Source organism: Micropterus salmoides, unplaced genomic scaffold (genome assembly GCF_014851395.1).
Source record: "Micropterus salmoides isolate LMB-PRFRI ecotype aquatic unplaced genomic scaffold, ASM1485139v1 Ms_hic_scaffold_2, whole genome shotgun sequence".
Classification (NCBI taxonomy): domain Eukaryota; kingdom Metazoa; phylum Chordata; class Actinopteri; order Centrarchiformes; family Centrarchidae; genus Micropterus; species Micropterus salmoides.
In genome coordinates this window covers 6,849,334-6,868,448 of record NW_024041150.1, presented here as the reverse complement: position 1 = coordinate 6,868,448, position 19,115 = coordinate 6,849,334, and the positions used below count along the sequence as shown (strand labels likewise).

General features: G+C 45.5%; 1 protein-coding gene across 3 annotated transcripts in view; it reads left to right on the top strand.

The window, feature by feature from the left end:
- The window catches only part of LOC119911334 (PH and SEC7 domain-containing protein 1-like), a 74,785-nt gene that overhangs the window by 29,701 nt on the left and 25,969 nt on the right, over window positions 1–19,115 (top strand). For all 3 annotated transcript variants that reach the window (XM_038730180.1, XM_038730178.1, XM_038730179.1), the window contains exons 8-11: window positions 15,508–15,705; window positions 15,788–15,868; window positions 16,109–16,221; window positions 17,493–17,551. In XM_038730180.1, the coding sequence (XP_038586108.1) occupies window positions 15,508–15,705; window positions 15,788–15,868; window positions 16,109–16,221; window positions 17,493–17,551 (451 nt within the window). The remainder of the gene's footprint in view (window positions 1–15,507; window positions 15,706–15,787; window positions 15,869–16,108; window positions 16,222–17,492; window positions 17,552–19,115) is intronic.

The window sequence follows — 19,115 nt, the reverse complement described above, 5'->3', positions numbered from 1 at the left end:
AGTTTCGCTACATGTACGTGACGTAAAGTACAATAAAGTACCTTTCTAAAGTCTACGAATGACTCGGTCCTAATCAAAATATTATCCAAATCACAGAGCTGCCACAGATAATCACAGTATGATTTTTCTACCGTGTCCTGCAGCTGTTTATCCACGGCTAGCTTTAGCCTAGCATTAGCTTAAACACATTGCATCCGCTAGCTTTAACCCAGGATCAGGTTGGTCATCAGGGCCCAGTTCAGAAGGTTTCATCTGGATCAGAATGACCTTGTTTTGTTATCCAGGATCATGTGACCTCTCTCACTTTTGTGCTGGTTTTTCAAACCAACATTGGATCCAGACTTTTCAGGATTACCAAATCTGGAGCTCTACGCTGTTGGTTATATAAAGAGCAACCGGTAGACCAGCCAGGGGGGGGGGGGGGCGCTTTAATTTGAAGAGACAGAACATGTGCAGTAAAACAACACAAACATTTCCTCCTATTTTAATTTCTTTAACAGTCGACCATCTGATCCAAATATATAAAACTCACTAATATGCATTATTCAAATAAAGATTATTCAGAGAGCAGCTTTTAGCTTTCAGCATGAGGGAGCGACTGGACCTGCAGGAAGAGATGCAGTTTAATGGTTCATCTCTGCTGACTGTGCCTTTGTAATGAATGTAAGGGACGGTTGTCATAATACGTTATTTTTGTTTGATATTGAAGCTGTTTGGGGGATTATTTATTCTTTCACTTTACTGTACTGAATGGCTGATCGACTTTATCAGTGCGAAGTTTAAACAAATCAAGTGCAAGCTCTAAATAAATGTGGACAAACAGGCTCCTACACGGTAAAAATGCTGTATTATTTGGAAAATTTAAAACGTTTTCTGACATTGAATCCAGCCCTCTGCTGGGATCAGGTTTTGGATCAGATCAAACCAGGACCGGATCAGGTGATCTGACACCCCAGTTTCCATATTTGATCTGTAATCTGCTCAGATTACTTTCTGTTCGCTCTCTCGCGAGGCCCGGATCAGAGTGAAGCTGCCTTCTCCTTATTTCTGGGTCTGGAGGACAGAATTTACTGGAGTTTCAGACCGGCACCAGGATCAGCCGACACCGTTCATCACAGCCCCGTCACTGGTGACCCTGCGGCCTGGTATTATTGTTCAAGAAAACACAGAGCGGTGTGTTTACAGCTGCACAAGTGAATGTGTGAGACGACGGTGATCCCGGGCTTCAGGAAGTTCTCCACTTTTCACAGTCCGTGTTATCGCGGCGGGCCTGCTGCGGCTGGAAGCTCCCGAGCTTTAGTGCTGATAAATATGTAGATCTCCTCCACAGGCCCTGACACACAAGTCCTTAGTTATAAGCAGCTCTTGAATCTGATTGGTCTGCTCAGTTCCTGGTCCCGGCCTCACCATCTTCCTCTGTGGTCTTCTGCATCTGCTCTGTGACGTTTGGCGAGGGGGTTTCACTTCAGTGCTTTGGACCAAACCACATGGCGTGAGTCCCGGTCTGCGGACACACCAGGACAGCGAGCGGTGGAGGCCGCTCCACACCCTGTAAGGTCTGTACTTAACAAAGAGCCGGCGTCTCATTATTCACGCCACGTCTTTCTGTCCGTTCACCTCAGGGAACCTTGGTTCAGAGAGAGAGAGAGCGAGAGAGAGAGAGAGAGCGTCTGTCGTGTCAGCGGAAGATCAGGACTAGAAACATCTTCTGGCTCTAAAGCACTTTTAGACAAACAGCTGATTGTTCAGCGGGTGGATGATGATGCCTCCCGTCGCCTTTAGTCCAACGTTCACATAAATACATGAACGATAATTATGAGGTAGGGATCTTAAATAACGCTGGCTGCTGACGAGTTTTCATGAGCGATCGCAGTCAGTGTTGAACTGTGATTTCTTCACAACAGGCTGCACAATATTTTTCTTTTTTTGCAATATATATTTTATAATATAAATAAAAACAGGAATTTTCACCAGGTGACGAATGAATTATATGAACGTTTTTGAGTGCAAACCATCCTTTCTTGAGCTTCAATGCAGTAAACATGTTTTAACTTGCCTCGCTTGACGTTGCACCGTCCTGCGATGACGACGCTGAAACGATATATCGTGCAGCCCCGGTTGTCATCGTGTTCGTTGAAGTTAGCTCCTGATTAGCTTTAGCTCGGCTTTCACCCAGAGTCGAGCTCAGGCAGGAAGTGACTTTTCACGATGACAGACGGAGACGATGCAGGTTTCCGACTTCCACTGTTGTTGTTGGCGTCCCACCCAGAGCTCTGTGCTGCTGCTTCATATTTAGACAAACAAGACTTGAGGAAGTTGAACTTCCTGGTAGTTTAGAAGACGCTATTGTTGGATTTTACTGTGAGCACGTTAGCATTCACATTCAGAAAACAAACATTTTAAAATGTCGCTAACAGACCTGACAAAGCATGAATTCATATGTTTAACAGATCTGCAACATGTTGGCGTTATTTCAGCATCAGTCAGAGCCGTTTATTGAAACTAAACCACAGCTAAGTGTTTAATGGCTGCTTGTGTTTCTTTGCGTTATCACATTGTGTGAGAACACTCGGTGAGCAGTCCAGCGAGAAAACCTAAGGTTAAACTAAAGGTTCGCTTCAGCCAGCAGACTGTAAACTGAATGGGAATTAGAATAAGTTGCGTTCAGATGGCAAGAAGCTCCTGTTTTTCAGGGATCTTTCTTCTTCGTGTGTTTCTCTCTCGAACACACCAGGAATGAAATGAAAACAGAGGAACTGCTGCTGGGAGGTTTCTGAGCTTCAGTCTGGAGGAGTTCACTGGTTTCCTTTTGGCCCCGGTCCCTCCGCAGGGTGTGGACGCAGAGGGTTCAAATTCAAACACAAACTTTATTGTTTCCAGTTGAAAACAAATGAAAACCGCAGTTTCCTGAAAGCAAAGCAGAGATTCAAACAGGATCACACCCCAACAACAACAGCTCTGCTGCTTCTTCTTCTTCTTCTTCACATTAAAAGTCCTCCTCACACACACACACACACACACACACACACACACACACACACACACACACACACACACACTCTATCAGCCTATAGGGGGAAATTCCAGATGGATTCTTTCAGGCAGTGTTTCACAGACGGGATGGAAAGAAAGACCTCCCACTCCTGTCAGAAGACCAGAGACTCTCCCTGAACACAAACTCTCAATCCTTTCAGTTAAACCTCCTCCTCCTCCTCCTCCTCCTCCTCCTCTGTGGATCTTTTCCATCTGCTTTCTGGGTGTCCTGACCTCTGACCTCTGACCTGTTTGCTCCCGGCTGGTTGTGATACTGCTGGTTTAGGAATTGAAGCGCGTCGACGTTCCTATAGAGTCTGTTTTTATTATTATTATTATCATTACTGCCGTCAATGGGATGATGAAGTGATCAGAGAATAGAAGGAGCAGAGTTGGTAAATATATATGCATTATTTACAAGGTTGTTTATTTATTATTATACAACACAAGGTTGTACAGTGAACGTAGTCCCTTCATGCTACGCACAGGACTTAGATAATGAAATTAAATATAACAACATATGGAGAAAAAAAATTAATAAAACAATAGTTATATTTATAATAATAATATTTAGTAGTTTTCACTCGATTTTCAGTTTAGTTTAAATAGTGAATGTAGTTTTTATTACATATAAAAGGTTATTTATTTTTTCTTTATTTCATGTCCGTAAATCTTTCATTCAAATTCAAAATGAGCTTTTTAGAGTTTTTATTTTGTAATTTCTGTTTAATGGTCAGAAAAAAAGTCCAAATTAATTATTTTTACCTGTAAATAAACAGTAAGACGTAACCTAAATATCTGAACTACATTATATAATAATAATAAAGTTATTAATGTTGCTTTACTGCTCTAAACAAGAACTTCAATACATTAAGTTGCAGTAGAATGACACTTTACTGCAGATACAACAGTGTTTTATAGTTTTATTATGTTGTCTTTTTGGGTTGAATTGACTGGGGACTTTTTAAATAAATAAAGACATTTCATACCAAAAACAAACGAAAACACAAGAGAAATGTGATGAAGAAACGGTAAGAGTGAGGTGAAGAGGTGTAAAGCTTCACTTGGTTTTATATTCCCAGAGTGGTGAATTGATTGTTGTCGTTGGCACAGAAGGAGAAAGAAAGTAATCGTAGGAGGTCTGAGGCTCACTGAGCTGCTCAGCGTCAGATAGAAACTTCCAGGAAGGTCGATGGAGTGAAAGGACGGTGAGAGGAGACAAAGAGAGGAAGGGGGGAAGGAGAGGACGGCGGGAGGAGGCGGAGGAGGAGGAGGGGCGTCCCGGGTCAAACAGGGGAGGAAACACATACCTCCTCCCCCCACAGTGGAGGAAAATAACCCAGCTGATGGACGAGAGAGAGAGAGAGAGAGAGGGAGAGGGAGAGAAAGTTGTGCTGGGAAGTTGTTGAGAGCGTGAAAGAAACGGAGGAGGAGGAAGGAGCTGCCGGAGCAGCGAGGAGCAGCCCTGAGGCAGACCAAGGAGGACGACTTAAAAACAGAAGGATTATAGAGCGGAGGAGCTGCTGCTGGAGCACAAAGAGCGGCGGCGCAGGGAGAGCTGGAGCAGATGAGGCGTGTTGTTGTGACGTCATCGGATTAACGCTTGGATGATGTCACTCTGTTTCTCCCGGTAACGCCCCCTCCCTCCCACCCCAACCGCGTGTGGATGTGGATGTCGGTTGCCTGGTGGACCTGACTGTGAGAGTGGGCGGGGCCGCGCCGACATGGCCAGCTACCTGCTGTGCTGGAGGGGCGGGGCTCTGGAGGACAGGTACATGTACTCCCCGCCTTACCCGGCCGTGTACAGGTGAGTCTGCTGGTCAGGACCTTCGGGGTTTAAACCGGCTGAAATGGGTTCATTTAATGTTATAAAAACTACTCGGGATCCTTTTAGGGTTGCATTTACTAATTATTTTAGTATTTTCCTGAAGAATCGATTATTGGTTTCATTTAAAAAATGTCAAAAACACTGAAAAATGTCCGTCCCAGTGTCCCAGGAGACTTTTTTTAGACGTGTCTTAACCCAAATATAGTGGTTACTTTATTTTTAGTGTGTTTACTGTGATGGAAAACAGCTTCTTCTGACCGTCGCCTCATCGTTTCAGCTCCAGATGTCCTTCAGAGAGAACATTTGACAGCGTAGCCTGCAGCCCGTCAGCTCTCTCTGGTGGACGGACTCTGTAAAGGAGACTCTGTTTGACCTTTCTGGATAACTTGTCGGCCGACGTGTTTGCTGAAACCCATTTATTTGTGAGACCAGCGAGGTCGGGCCGATTAGTAGCTGGTCCGGTCTGACATGATGGACGTGAAGCGGTCTGCTGGATCCTGGATCTGGAAACATTTCTGTTAGCTGCGCTCACAAGGCCGATATATGACAGCAGCTGCAATATATGTAGTTTTACTGTGGAGAATAAAGCAGCTGAATGACGTCTGACAAACTAACAAAGCATCTAAAAAGCTTGTTTTTATCTCTATTCCCTGGGCTGAGGCTGCCAGGCCGACGTGGTAAAAGTACATGATAAAACATCAAACGATCAGTGAGTATCAGACTTCGTAGTTCCCAGCTGGGGAGTGCACCACAAGTAACCTGAACTTCAATTAAAACGAACACTTCATCAAACCAACAGGGAGTTTTACTGCTGACCTACTCGGTGTACTTCAGGTCAGTGAGCTTCATCCTTTATGTTTTCTAATGACAAAATGTATTTTTGTAAACTTCAGTCATAGCAGGGTCCCGTATAGCTGCTTATCCTGGTTACTGGGTCGATTAGACGCCCGCTCTGGTTTTTATAGAGGTTCTTTGGACGTATTAAACTTGATGTATAAAAAGTCCGTCGCTCACTGTCTGCTAACTTCTGCCGCCCTTTTCTCTGCTTCCTGCCCCGTGTTGTTGGGGACGCTTGTTTTCATTACCTTACCCAGAATCAGACATCAGAAATACCTTATAGATCCTGGAGGGGAAATTCCTGAAAAAGGGAACATCTGCATTTAACCCATCCCAATCAGGAGCGGCGCCCGGGAGCAGTTAGGGGTTCAGGGCCTTGCTCAGGGGCCCCTTCGGCAGTGGTCCGTGCTGGACTTGATCCGCCGACCCAGCGGTTCCTGTGCCCCAGGTCCCTACAGACTGAGACTGAGGATCTGAATATTTCCTGCACCACGCCTGATGATCTTTACTCTGGTTCCTCTGCACAGGAGGTCTTTGTTGGGATTTCTCAGGAGAACCGGCAGCTTTGTCCACTGAATCCATCAGAGGATGAGAAGTGATCCTGTTCTTGATGAAACAAGAGGAGGTTAAGCAGTTGTTTCCTTCACTCCGCCCTCAGTTCAGACTTCAGGATTCTCTGTTTTGCAGTTTCAGAAACAAACAGAATTTTTTATTTTTTTTGTTTTCCTGATGCAACTCAGTGAAATGTGTTGAACACTGAAGCTTTTAGTTCTGCAGAAGAACCAGCAGATAAAAACACTGTGTGTATACAGCTTATCTCAAAGATGCTTTATCATTAAAAACATGTCGGGGTGGTTTATTTACAGCGGGGGGGGTGATGCTGCGTGGAGTAAAATAAGTGTTGAATAACCAGCTTCTTTCCTCCTCGTAGCTAAATCATTAAAAATTAGAGTGAGCTGTTATTTCATTAGCATTTTGTTAGCATTAGCATGCACGTAGTAAATATAACATCTGTCATATTATCGTGTTCGCAAACTTATTTACAGCAACATGATCATTCTCTCTCTGTTAGCTCTGTGTTTGGGCGCCACCAAGCAGGAAGCTGCGGGTCTGAGAAGTGACACCTGCGTCCTCTCAGCCACTGGAAATACTTCTCAGCTGATTTATTCCCTCAGTAAACTCTTTCCTGATGAGTTTCTGGTCTCAGTCGCTAGTTTCAAGTCTTCTTCAACACAGCATGATGTTCATTTAGGAAATTATGGTCCCATTTAGAGGAACAGAGACCAGGAGGCTTTAGGGCGGGGCTACCTTGTGGTTGGAGGCGACTCGTGTCCGCTGCTCTGTGAACATTTAACCAGCGCCGCTGAAAAAGCTCATCAGGAGTCGGCTGTTCATTGTTGTTTTATCCAAAATTAGCATCACAGCTAACGTGAATTACAGATGCACCTTGCTAACCAAGCTGGCTAGCTCCACCCTCTCGTACAAATACGGTCACGTCCAGTGCTGCCTGGTTGCAAACAACCAAGATGGCGACGGCCAAACTCGAGACTTCCCAGCGGTAGTCCACAAACAGCAACAGGTGCTGCTCCTGAGGGACATATCTGGCTCTTTAGCGGCTAAATGCTCCACCGTGTTCACCGGCGAGTCTGCTGCTGAGTCTGCTGCTGAGTCTGCTGCTGAGCCACAGACACTGAACCAGACAGGAAATATGCAGCTAAACCCAAAGTAAGAGCTGCGTGGAGCTGCAGAGATGGTCTGTTAATACAAACTTTAAACCAGCATGACTTTAAGTCTGGAATGTTTTCCTATCTACCTTTCTGTCCCGTGTTTCTGTCCAGCTCTGATTACAATCTGATTCTGGCTCTGCTGAATAGTTGGAATATTTGGATTAGGTTTAGCATGAAAATCCTTGATATTGGCCCAAATGTTCAGAAAGTGTGAGACCTCTGATCCAAGCCTGGCTTCAGTTCTCAGCCTCCACTTGGAGGTATAAACACAAGTCAGTCAGGGAAGGAACGACGCAGTGACGTGTTCAGGGAGGAAAAACGTCCGCTGACCTGTCGACCCCGCGCTGACCTGACGAACCTCCTGGTGAAGCGGCGCCTGGCGTCGCTCTGGTTCCGTTTCAGCGTTAACTCGGCGGTCTGACTCAGCAGGAGGCCGGCTCTGCTCGGAGGCTTCGCTCTGCAGCACTTCAAACAGAATCCCTAATGAACCTTTTTAGCGAGTCCGGACCTTTCTGCTGAACTAAAGGCCCCGCAGGCAGAAGCCTCCTGCAGTCTGGAGGAAGTTTGCTGCTTCAAGTTTTCTACCATCTATTATAGATCAAGCGCTTGTTTCAGGGCCGAGTGGAAGACGCGAGGGCCGGACTCTGTTTACCGCCGCCTGCTTGAGTCGTGTTGATGTGTCAGTTAGTGAGATTAGTGTTTCCTTTGACGGCTTCAGGCGCTTGTTTAAAATGCTTAAAAATGTTGACATTTAACTCGCAAACACCTCGAGGAGCCGATTAAATTATGACTTGTGTCTCTGAAGCAAAGACAGAAGTAGTGTGATGGAAAACCTCTGAGGGACGAGGGCTGCATGGATGGAAACTGCTGTTCACGACAACAACCTTAATAATAAAGGTGAAGCGATCACTAATTTACTATTGATCAGATACATGGAAATGTTGATGAAGAACACCAGTAATGATTGAAAGCTCGAGAAGAGAGACGCTAAGTTTTGTCAGCTGCTGTTTCAGAAGTCAAAACTAAACTTTAAAACTTCAGAAGCAGTTCTTTAAACCAGATCTGTAACGTCAGAAAAGGCCTGTGTGCGTTGGTTTCAGAGGCGAGGTGGTGTTTGGAGCTGTGATTCTTCTCATTTGTGCAAGTTTGCCGTCTGTTTTTGTTCACCACGGGTAGCCAGAAGGCGGAGCTATTCAAGTACAAATTCAGTCGGGCCGGATCTCAAAACTAGGACAGTGGGGATATCATAAGGATTTTATTAATACATCTTGGTATCTATAATATTATCCTATCTATTAATCTGTTCACTGCACCGCCGCGTCATGTCATGAGAACCTGGAGCTGAGGCGGAGACACGTGCTGCACTGCTTGCGTCTTCGTTGCTTCACCTCTAAAACTAGTTATGTAGAAAAATGGAACCCAAGCTCAGATTGGTCTGTTGTTTTTCCAGTGAAAAGATTTGATTTGGAGGTGAGAGACCTCACTCAGTAGTTTGAGACTGCATGTGTGGACAGGAGGATCGAGTAAACCAGGCCTGTGAAAACCATCAGTGTCTAAAATATTGTGCATGAAGAACAGAAAAGTGAGCGACTGCATCTGGTCCTGCTCTGTATTCTGCTCCCTGTCAGTTTTGGTTGCTGTGGTTTGAGACTGGATGAATGAAAGCTGCCTGACACACCCAGTCTGTCTCTGTCTTTCTCTAAATTTGTTCCTCGTTTGTTCCTTTTCCTCCTCTGATCTCTGAAATTCTTTCTCCTCCCGTCTGTTTTCTCTCTGCTGCTCCGTGACTCATTGTTTTCGAGCCTCTCCGAGACGTTCAGGTTCCCGGAGCTCGTTCTGTTCCTGTGGTTTAGATGAATGAGGTGTTGAGGAGGGACGGGCTGTAATGAGGTTACGGTGGCGTCACGTGTGATGGACGGTAGAGACGGGAAACAACCACGTTTAGTTTAGTAAATGGAATAAAAGGAGCGGCAGTTTAGGCTGGCGGGCTCGTCTCCTGCCAGAACATCATCTGAACAGATAAGTAGATCTCGGTTGTTAAATCAGGGCAGTCAGAGACGGACCTGCTCCCCCGGTGCCTGCTGGGTAAAGAAAATATAACAACAAGAATTTCCTGGCGTCCTGTTGAGCGCTGCTGCTGCTGCTGCTGGTGAGGAGGTTATTTCTGTCCTGGCTGAATGGGATTATGTTGGCGGAGGAAGGACTCGCTGACGGAAACATCCGGACTCACGTCCACTCTGCTGCTCTCGCCTCCACGCGAGGAAACACTACGGCCACACCTGGACGTTTGAATGGCTTTCATTCATTTGAACCAGGAACAGCCTGTGAGCATCTTTCTGACGCTCCGCAGCAGGAGATATTCAGTAATGTCATCGTGTGTGATGGCGCAGCGGATAAGACACGGACCCGGGTTCGAATCCACTGTGAGACACTGAGCAAGACTCTGAACTCTAGCTGCTCCAGAGGCGTGCGACCTCTGACATGTGTGGATAACAGCTAAATGAATAAATGTGCGTGATGGACGGTCGGCTGCGTGCTGTGGCGCCCCCTTGGGGCAAAAGGACTGTTAAATATTTGCATACCTGTCGACACTGGGATTTGAAAAAAGGGAAATTAAATAAAAATTAAATTAAATTAAATACATTAAATAAAAGTATTGTGTTGATTTTGTAGTATTTGAGTTACTGTATTCATTATATGGAGTTTAACACTTGGCCTCTATATTAATTCCAGTTAACTCTTTGTGCAAGAAGCTCAGTCTGCACCGGTCTCTTTACGATAACTTTTCAGTAATCGTAACTATTCATGCGGAAGGATCTTTACTCGCATATTTATTATTTTCGTGTTTTTAGGGCAGGATCTGAGTGAAGTATTCTGTAGATCAACGCATCCTGCAGCCTGGACTCCTGCCACTGTTGTTCTGCTTCGGACTTCCCGTCACAGCTAATGTTGTACATACTGCCACCTGCTGGCCCAGAGCTCCTGATAGCAGACATTTCCAATACGCCCAGCGGGTCTTTATTTTTAGGAAAGGTTAAAAATAACGGGAGATTTACAGGGGAAATATTTAAACAGGAGGACGGTGAGATAAAATAAAATTGATCCCGCTCATGTCTGGACGGGAAAAATGAAGCTGCAGCCGCTTAGCTTAGCATAAAGACTAGAAACAGGGCGAGGCAGCTAGCCTGGCTCGGTCCAGCACCAGATTAACACGTTTTATCTCGTTTGTTAAATCTGGACAAAGTTCCTTCCTGATGCTTCGCTCGTCGCCTCTGTACGTTGCACAGGAAGTGACAGGTTGAGTTAAGAAGAGCTTCTCCACTTTCTCATGTTAACGGAATATAATTAATTAATTTAACCTTGCACTATTTTTCACTATTGTCTAACACTTTATTAACCGAACCATCAATTAATAGAGAAAAGACCTGCAGATTAAGATCACAGGCATCATTATATCTGCAACATTTGCCTGGAATATAATGAAAGACTACAGACCATTAAAATCAGCTTTTTGTGTGGAGTGTAATGAAAAGACACACGGGATTAAGTTTGTTACACATTTAATAACAAACTGGATAAAATAAAACCATCCAGTTCTTAAAATAACTCCAGCACAGAGAAAGAAACACAAAATTTATTAAAACATTTCCAGCCGACAGGAGCTGCAGATCAGCTGCAGCATCACGTCTGAGTGACGCTTTGGAACAGTCTTTTTTGGCGGTCTGGTGGCCGACCAGTAGGAGCTGCATCAAATGAAAGGTCTGCTCAGTCCGGGTCGATTGATGTCCCCCCCCATCACAGAGGGACACGCTGCAGGCCTGTAAAGCATGGGAGTGCTTTTGGTCGCTGGAAAATTGATCCGTGTTCACTGTTTTTATCAATATTTCAGCTTCATGTTATTTGGAACGTGGCTGGACAGAAATAGGGTTTTAAACTTCCCAACAAAACCCAACTCCCAATAAAAGTCAACATTTAAACATGAAATATTACCAAAATATGATTCGCCTGGTATATTTTATAAATATTGTGTGATAACTGTTGTATTTTACTTTATTTTCATTAAATTTACAGTTGCATTCCAGGTGTATTACAAGATATTCAGATGCATTATAATCCATTTCATGATGGTTTTGATGGTTTATTTATTTCAAAATATTTTTTTTTACCAGGCGAGGATGAAAATATCATATTTCTCTTTATTGCATCTCCATTTTGTCTGTAATTGTAAAATAATGTATGATGGGTTTATTTTTTTGTGATCAACATTTTTATTAGTATAGGGGGGGTGCAGACATATCCATGAACAAGGACATCTATTATAGCAGTGGTAGAATGAAAATACATCACAAAGGCATAACAGTTATATTACAGTGAAGTAATTGGGCAGGTGTTTTGCCCCCCAGCTATTAAATCTTTTCCAAAAGATAAGATTAGACAAAGTTTTTCCAGGCTTCTGCAGTTTCTGGCGGAGCCTTGTTGAGTCGTGGTTCCAGATTGACCAAGTTAACAAGGCTGCTGTTGAACATAAACAGTATCAAGTACTGAGAGAGAACAGGACGGGTCCAGAACATGTGCAGCCTGTAGTCTCATCCGACGTCTCTTATGCTCTGTGAATGGGTTTTAAAGGGAATTAGTTGAAGTGAGATTTGATCGTAAGATTGAACCGCACTCTGTTCCAGTCTAGAGTTATGTTAAAGCTCCCGATTCCAAATGGCTTCTATTGGCAAAGTCTTTGCTCTGAATTCAATTAGTTTATTATATTATGGACACAGAGGATGGATTCATGTTCCTCAGCTTCTGACCTTTCAAAGGAGACCAGAATGATGGATCTAGGCCTGATGGTTGAGGAGATATTCCTGATTCATTTTTATTATTATTTTAGGTAGATCTTCCTGGAACTAGGTGGCGGTGACCAACAGGGTTAAATCCAGTAGCCTCCACTCACCCATTCAGAAATTCACTGCTAGGCAAGCCCCTCCCCCCCCAAAGTACCAGTACTTTCGGAAAGTACTACCCCCCCCAGCAGGGACTCTTTGGGGATAAAGTCTCTAGAAGAGTTCCTGGGTAAAGTTATCCACAGAAGGTTAAAGTCTGGACCTGGTTGAAGATACTAGAAGACGCTTCGTCCCTCATCCGAGAGTCTTCGTCAGTTCTGATCTCCAGAGGGGAAATTCAGGTGCAGCACAAGGACATAGAAGTTTTACTGTATAAACTCACCTTTTAGTGGAAGTTCCCCTTTAAGAGCTCCTCGTCGCGTCGACACATCTTTCATCGTGAAGGAGAGATGTTTACCTGCCACACCTGAGCGAGCCCGGTCCGCTGGAGGGAAGTTGGCGTTCATTAGGGAAGTAGAGGTCGACCACGCTGCGGTTCAACCACTTCCTACTTTCTGACTCTCATTCACAACTCTGACTTCATTTCCTCCCGGTGCTCGAGTTGCTCTGTTTGACAGAGTGGATTTATTCAAAGCGAGGCGGCGATGACGGACGGCTGATGGAGAACGGACTCCTTTCAACGGCAGCAGAGAGGTGCGTTACATCAGGCGGAGTTCAGCCGGGCTGCACCGAAGTGAGAGTGAATGAAAGTGTGTTATTGATCCCTGAGGGGCCGCCGGTCGATGCAGCAGCAAACACTGCAGTTAAAAATAGGCTGCAGACTGCGAGGCAGCTGGAGGGAACGTTACAGCGTGTTTACAGAGGAACAGATGGATGGAAGTATTAAATATCTCAAGTATTTAATCATGCATTTCTGTGCTAACACGTTATACTGGATCATAGTGTTTAAAGTTTAGAGAGGGAGAGAAGAGCGGCGGGACTTTACATGTCATTTGTGTAGATGTGGTCATTTGCATGTGGGACAGGTCGAGCCGGTTGTTTCTGAGTGTGAGAGAACAAGTAAAGACTCCCATGTAACTTCACTGCAGGTTAAAAAGACGGACAGAAAACCGATAAGTCAGCGTGTCACTTCTTCACCGATCAGCGTGAATGTGAAGAACATGTTTGAGGTCACTGAGGAACAGTTTATTTTTACTAATGTCCCACATGCTGCAGATCTGGGTCGCTGCCGCCACACGTGGGGAGACTTGGAGAAGGTCTGCAGCTGTGCGAGGCTGCGTTCGCTTTGAGCTAAATGCTAACGTGCTGATGTTGAGCAGTTGTTATATTACACGAGACACGAGGAGTCCTCTTCCTAGTCCTCGTCCGAGACTAGGGAAACTGTTGCACCTCTGTGGGGTCGTTGTCTGAACGACCGTCGTGGCACCCGTTCACCATGTTCTCCGTCCTCGCTCCTACGTCTTCCTTTTAAAACTCAGACCTTCTGCTGCGTCTCCGCCTCCCGTCCAGACTGAAACGGCGAATCCAGAGACCTAAAACGGAGAAGATTAAAACGCTGCTGAAACTCCGGAGAGCGTGTTAGTGCTGACAGGTGAAAACGATGACGCAGACGCCCACGTTTGGCTTCCTGATTGGCCCTCATCAGTCATGAAAAGCAGGAACACGATGCTGCTGACAGAGTTTTGGTGTTTTTATTAAAATACTTTATTCTACACTTGTACTGTGCAGGTCTCCGTATTGACTTTGCGTCGACTCCCACTCTGTTTCCCGCCGCCACAGTCTCTTTGTCCTCTCGTGTGACTTTTGCTGTCGGTCCGTGCAAAGAAATCTCTGCTGTGGCCGACAGCTGATGGGAATGTCTTTAGTTCTGCAGGTGTTTGGTCATAAAGCAAAGTGTTGGACACATTAACACGTCGACCCGATGGTGGCGCTGGAGGGAACGTCAGAGGAACATGAAGGTCTGAACAGAATGTAGTTTAGGTGTTTCAGTAGACTGAAGTTCTCCAGAGCTTGTTTTTTTGAATGAATCAAATTTCCATCCATTTCTTGTCATTTTTTCTCTTATTTTTGCCACCTGGGTTCCCATCATGCTTTGGGGTTTGGGTTGGATCTAAAAGAAAATGCAGAATCATTTCCTGCGTGTAGATAGCGTGTAATTTTCTATATTCAGATATCTAATCTTTGTATTCAGAAGTTCAATCTGCATCATCAGGAGACGTGCTGCTTTTAGCTGCCAGCATTTCCTGTTTGCACTGTAACCATGGAAACATAACATTCAGCGGGTTACTCTGCAGAAAACGATGACTCAAGGCTTTGAGTCCTGACAGATGCCGGTTTGGTCTTGAGGTTCAAACAGTGCCCAGACCCTCAGACCTCCCCCAGGGTCCTGGAGTCTGCCTGCTCTTTCACTGCGGGGGGGGGCGGGGGGGGGGTCACCAGGGTCACCAGGGTCACCAGTCAGCGTTCATTCAGTGAGACGGCAGAACAAGATGAACTTTATGGTTTTGAATCAGCACTTTAAATGTTTGGATCATTCAGGTGAGGCGGCTGCTGAACAGTCTCAGATATTTACAGCAGAAGTATCAGGACTTCCTGTGTGGAGTTATACCCCCCCCCCCCACCTGTTCCTCAAAGGTGCACGTAGTTCCCCCGTCCTACGTCGGTTAAGGTCAGCAGAAGGCTGATGTCTGAAAGTCCAAACGGGAACACGGGAGTGAAACTAAACTCCGAGACCACAGAGACGCAGGTAGAAACTACAACAGAGATCCTGAGCTGGACCCGTGGAGCTAAAGCTGACCCACCAGAGTCTGAAGGAAAACCCTCCAATTCCTACTGATGAGTTTCCTTCTGCTCTCCTTTTTAAACCCTGTTAAAGAAGCAGAGAATAAAGTATTAAATAAAATAAAATAAAGTAGTGATGAGTGACGGCAGTTGCAGCGCGGGATGATTAGACCTTATCTTATTTGATTATCTACCGCAAAATAAAAGCTCAGCTTATTTATTTCTACATGTCCTTTTTAAAAACAAAGTTTTCCAGCTTTGTCAGGATGGAATAACTGGTTCTTCTGTTTTCTTTAACTGCTGTACGCTGTGAAACTGTGAAACTGTACCGTGAAGATCTGACGCCGTCACCACCCTGCTGACAGCTTTCAGCTTAGAGGAACTCTGAGAACAGGAAGCTGTCGCCTCACAGCAGAACAAGAAAACGGACCTGAAAGTCCTGAAATGTGTGTGTTTGTGTTGTCAGGGAGCGACCGGGGAACCGCCCGCCCGAGCTGCTGTACCCGCAGGACGACGTGGCGGAGCGCCTGGCGCTCGGCGGCAGCGATGACGCGCTGGCCAACGGCACGAAGGCCGACCTGCAGGCGGCCAAACGTCTCGCCAAACGCCTCTACAACCTGGACGGCTTCAGGAAGTCGGACGTGGCTCGACACCTCGGCAAGAAGTCAGTGTGTGTTTGTGTCCGACGCCTTGAGCCCGGTGGAGGGCTGTGATTGGTTATTAATTCTTCTTCTGTGTCTCTGCAGTAATGAGTTCAGTCAGCTGGTCGCAGAGGAGTATCTCAGTAACTTTAACTTCACGGGGCTGACCATCGATCAGGCGCTCAGGTCAGCTCTCTCCTCCCTCTGATCCACATTAAAACACAGCTTCATGGTAGTTTCCTGTCAGGTGACTCGCAGCCTGCTTCATCAGCAGCTGTGGTAGAAATGCTTCTTTAATAAAGACTCAAAGGTACCAGAAGACCGAGGACATGCATATAACCTTAAAAACTGCGGCTCCCAGCATGCATTTCAGTAAGGAACGTCCAATCACAGGGCTTCCTGACGGTGTGTGTTTGTGGCCTTCAGGTCGTTTCTGACCCGGTTTGCTCTGGTGGGAGAAAGTCAGGAGAGAGAGAGAGTCCTCGCTCAGTTCTCCAGGAGGTACAGAGAGTGCAACCCGGAGAGCCTGACCACTGAAGGTACCTGTCTCTCACCTGCATGTGTCTCACCTGTGTCTCTCACCTGCATGTGTCTCACCTGTCTCTCACCTGCATGTGTCTCACCTGTCTCTCTCACTTGTATGTGTCTCACCTGTCTCTCTCACTTGTATGTGTCTCACCTGTGTCTCTCACTTGTATGTGTCTCACCTGTGTCTCTCACTTGTATGTGTCTCACCTGGATGTGTCTCACCTGTGTCTCTCACTTGTATGTGTCTCACCTGGATGTGTCTCACCTGTGTCTCTCACTTGTATGTGTCTCACCTGGATGTGTCTCACCTGTGTCTCTCACTTGTATGTGTCTCACCTGGATGTGTCTCACCTCTGTCTCACCTGTGTCTCTCACTTGTATGTATCTCACCTGTCTGTCTCACTTTTCTGTCTCACCTGTCTCTCTCACCTGTCTCTCTCACCTGCATGTGTCTCACCTGTCTCTCTCACTTGTACGTGTCTCACCTGTCTGTCTCACTTGTATGTGTCTCACCTGTCTCTCTCACTTGTATGTGTCTCACCTGTCTCTCTCACTTGTATGTGTCTCACCTGTCTCTCTCACCTGCATGTGTCTCACCTGTCTCTCTCACTTGTACATGTCTCACCTGTCTCTCTCACATGTATGTGTCTCTCACCTGTGTCTCACCTGTCTCTCTCACCTGCATGTGTCTCACCTGTCTCTCTCACTTGTACGTGTCTCACCTGTCTGTCTCACTTTTCTGTCTCACCTGTCTCTCTCACCTGCATGTGTCTCACCTGTCTCTCTCACTTGTATGTGTCTCACCTGTCTCTCTCACCTGCATGTATCTCACCTGTCTCTCTCACTTGTCTCTCTCACTTGTATGTGTCTCACATGTCTCTCTCACTTGTATGTGTCTCACCTGTCTCTCTCACCTGCATGTGTCTCACCTGTCTCTCTCACTTGTATGTGTCTCACCTGTCTCTCTCACTTGTACGTGTCTCACATGTCTCTCTCACTTGTATGTGTCTCACCTGTCTCTCTCACCTGCATGTGTCTCACCTGTCTCTCTCACTTGTATGTGTCTCACCTGTCTCTCTCACCTGCATGTATCTCACCTGTCTCTCTCACTTGTATGTGTCTCACCTGTCTCTCTCACCTGTGTGTCTCACCTGTCTCTCTCACTTGTACGTGTCTCACATGGTGTCTCTCACCTGTCTCTCACCTGTCTCTCTCACCTGTACGTGTCTCACCTGTCTCTCACCTGTGTCTCACCTGTGTCTCTCACCTGTGTCTCCCTCAGACAGCGTCCACACTCTGACCTGTGCCGTCATGCTGCTGAACACAGACCTTCATGGAAACGTGAGTCCCGCCTTTGAAAGCTTTTCCTTCAGACTGTCGATCAGCTGTTCATCAGAGCCAGAGGCTCCTCCTCCTCCTGAGGGACAGGAAACATAAAGGACTGTAGAGGACTGCCCACCAGGGCCGTCTCACGTGTCCTGGTTTGACCTTTGTAGCTCTTCATCCTCAGGTCCTCCTCAGATGGAGCTGAGCTGCACCGCAGTGCGAGCGAGTCACTGAAGTGACGGGACTTCTGCTAACTTGTTTAAAGGAAGTGATGACCGTTGCCGCGACTACAAGCTGTCCAATCACACAGTCCGGGCTCACTTCCTCTTAGCTGAGTGAGCGAGAGCAGTAGTGACACGATCACAGCGTTTAGATGAGCTTTAAATAAACCATCACAGTCTGTACTGCAGTAAAAGTATATATATCACGTACTGAGAGTGTCACAGTAAAAGTACTCGTCCTGCAGTAAAAGTATATATCACGTACTGAGTGTCACAGTAAAAGTACTCGTCCTGCAGTAAAAGTATATATATCACGTACTGAGAGTGTCACAGTAAAAGTACTCGTCCTGCAGTAAAAGTATATATCACGTACTGAGTGTCACAGTAAAAGTACTCGTCCTGCAGTAAAAGTATATATCACGTACTGAGAGTGTCACAGTAAAAGTACTCGTGCTGCAGTAAAAGTATATATATCACGTACTGAGAGTGTCACAGTAAAAGTACTCGTGCTGCAGTAAAAGTATATATATCACGTACTGAGAGTGTCACAGTAAAAGTACTCGTGCTGCAGTAAAAGTATATATATCACGTACTGAGAGTGTCACAGTAAAAGTACTCGTCCTGCAGTAAAAGTATATATCACGTACTGAGAGTGTCACAGTAAAAGTACTCGTCCTGCAGTAAAAGTATATATATCACGTACTGAGAGTGTCACAGTAAAAGTACTCGTGCTGCAGTAAAAGTATATATATCACGTACTGAGAGTGTCACAGTAAAAGTACTCGTCCTGCAGTAAAAGTATATATCACGTACTGAGAGTGTCACAGTAAAAGTACTCGTCCTGCAGTAAAAGTATATATATCACGTACTGAGAGTGTCACAGTAAAAGTACTCGTCCTGCAGTAAAAGTATATATATCACGTACTGAGAGTGTCACAGTAAAAGTACTCGTGCTGCAGTAAAAGTATATATCACGTACTGAGTGTCACAGTAAAAGTACTCGTCCTGCAGTAAAAGTATATATCACGTACTGAGTGTCACAGTAAAAGTACTCGTCCTGCAGTAAAAGTATATATATCACGTACTGAGAGTGTCACAGTAAAAGTACTCGTGCTGCAGTAAAAGTATATATATCACGTACTGAGAGTGTCACAGTAAAAGTACTCGTGCTGCAGTAAAAGTATATATATCACGTACTGAGAGTGTCACAGTAAAAGTACTCGTCCTGCAGTAAAAGTATATATATCACGTACTGAGAGTGTCACAGTAAAAGTACTCGTCCTGCAGTAAAAGTATATATATCACGTACTGAGAGTGTCACAGTAAAAGTACTCGTGCTGCAGTAAAAGTATATATAT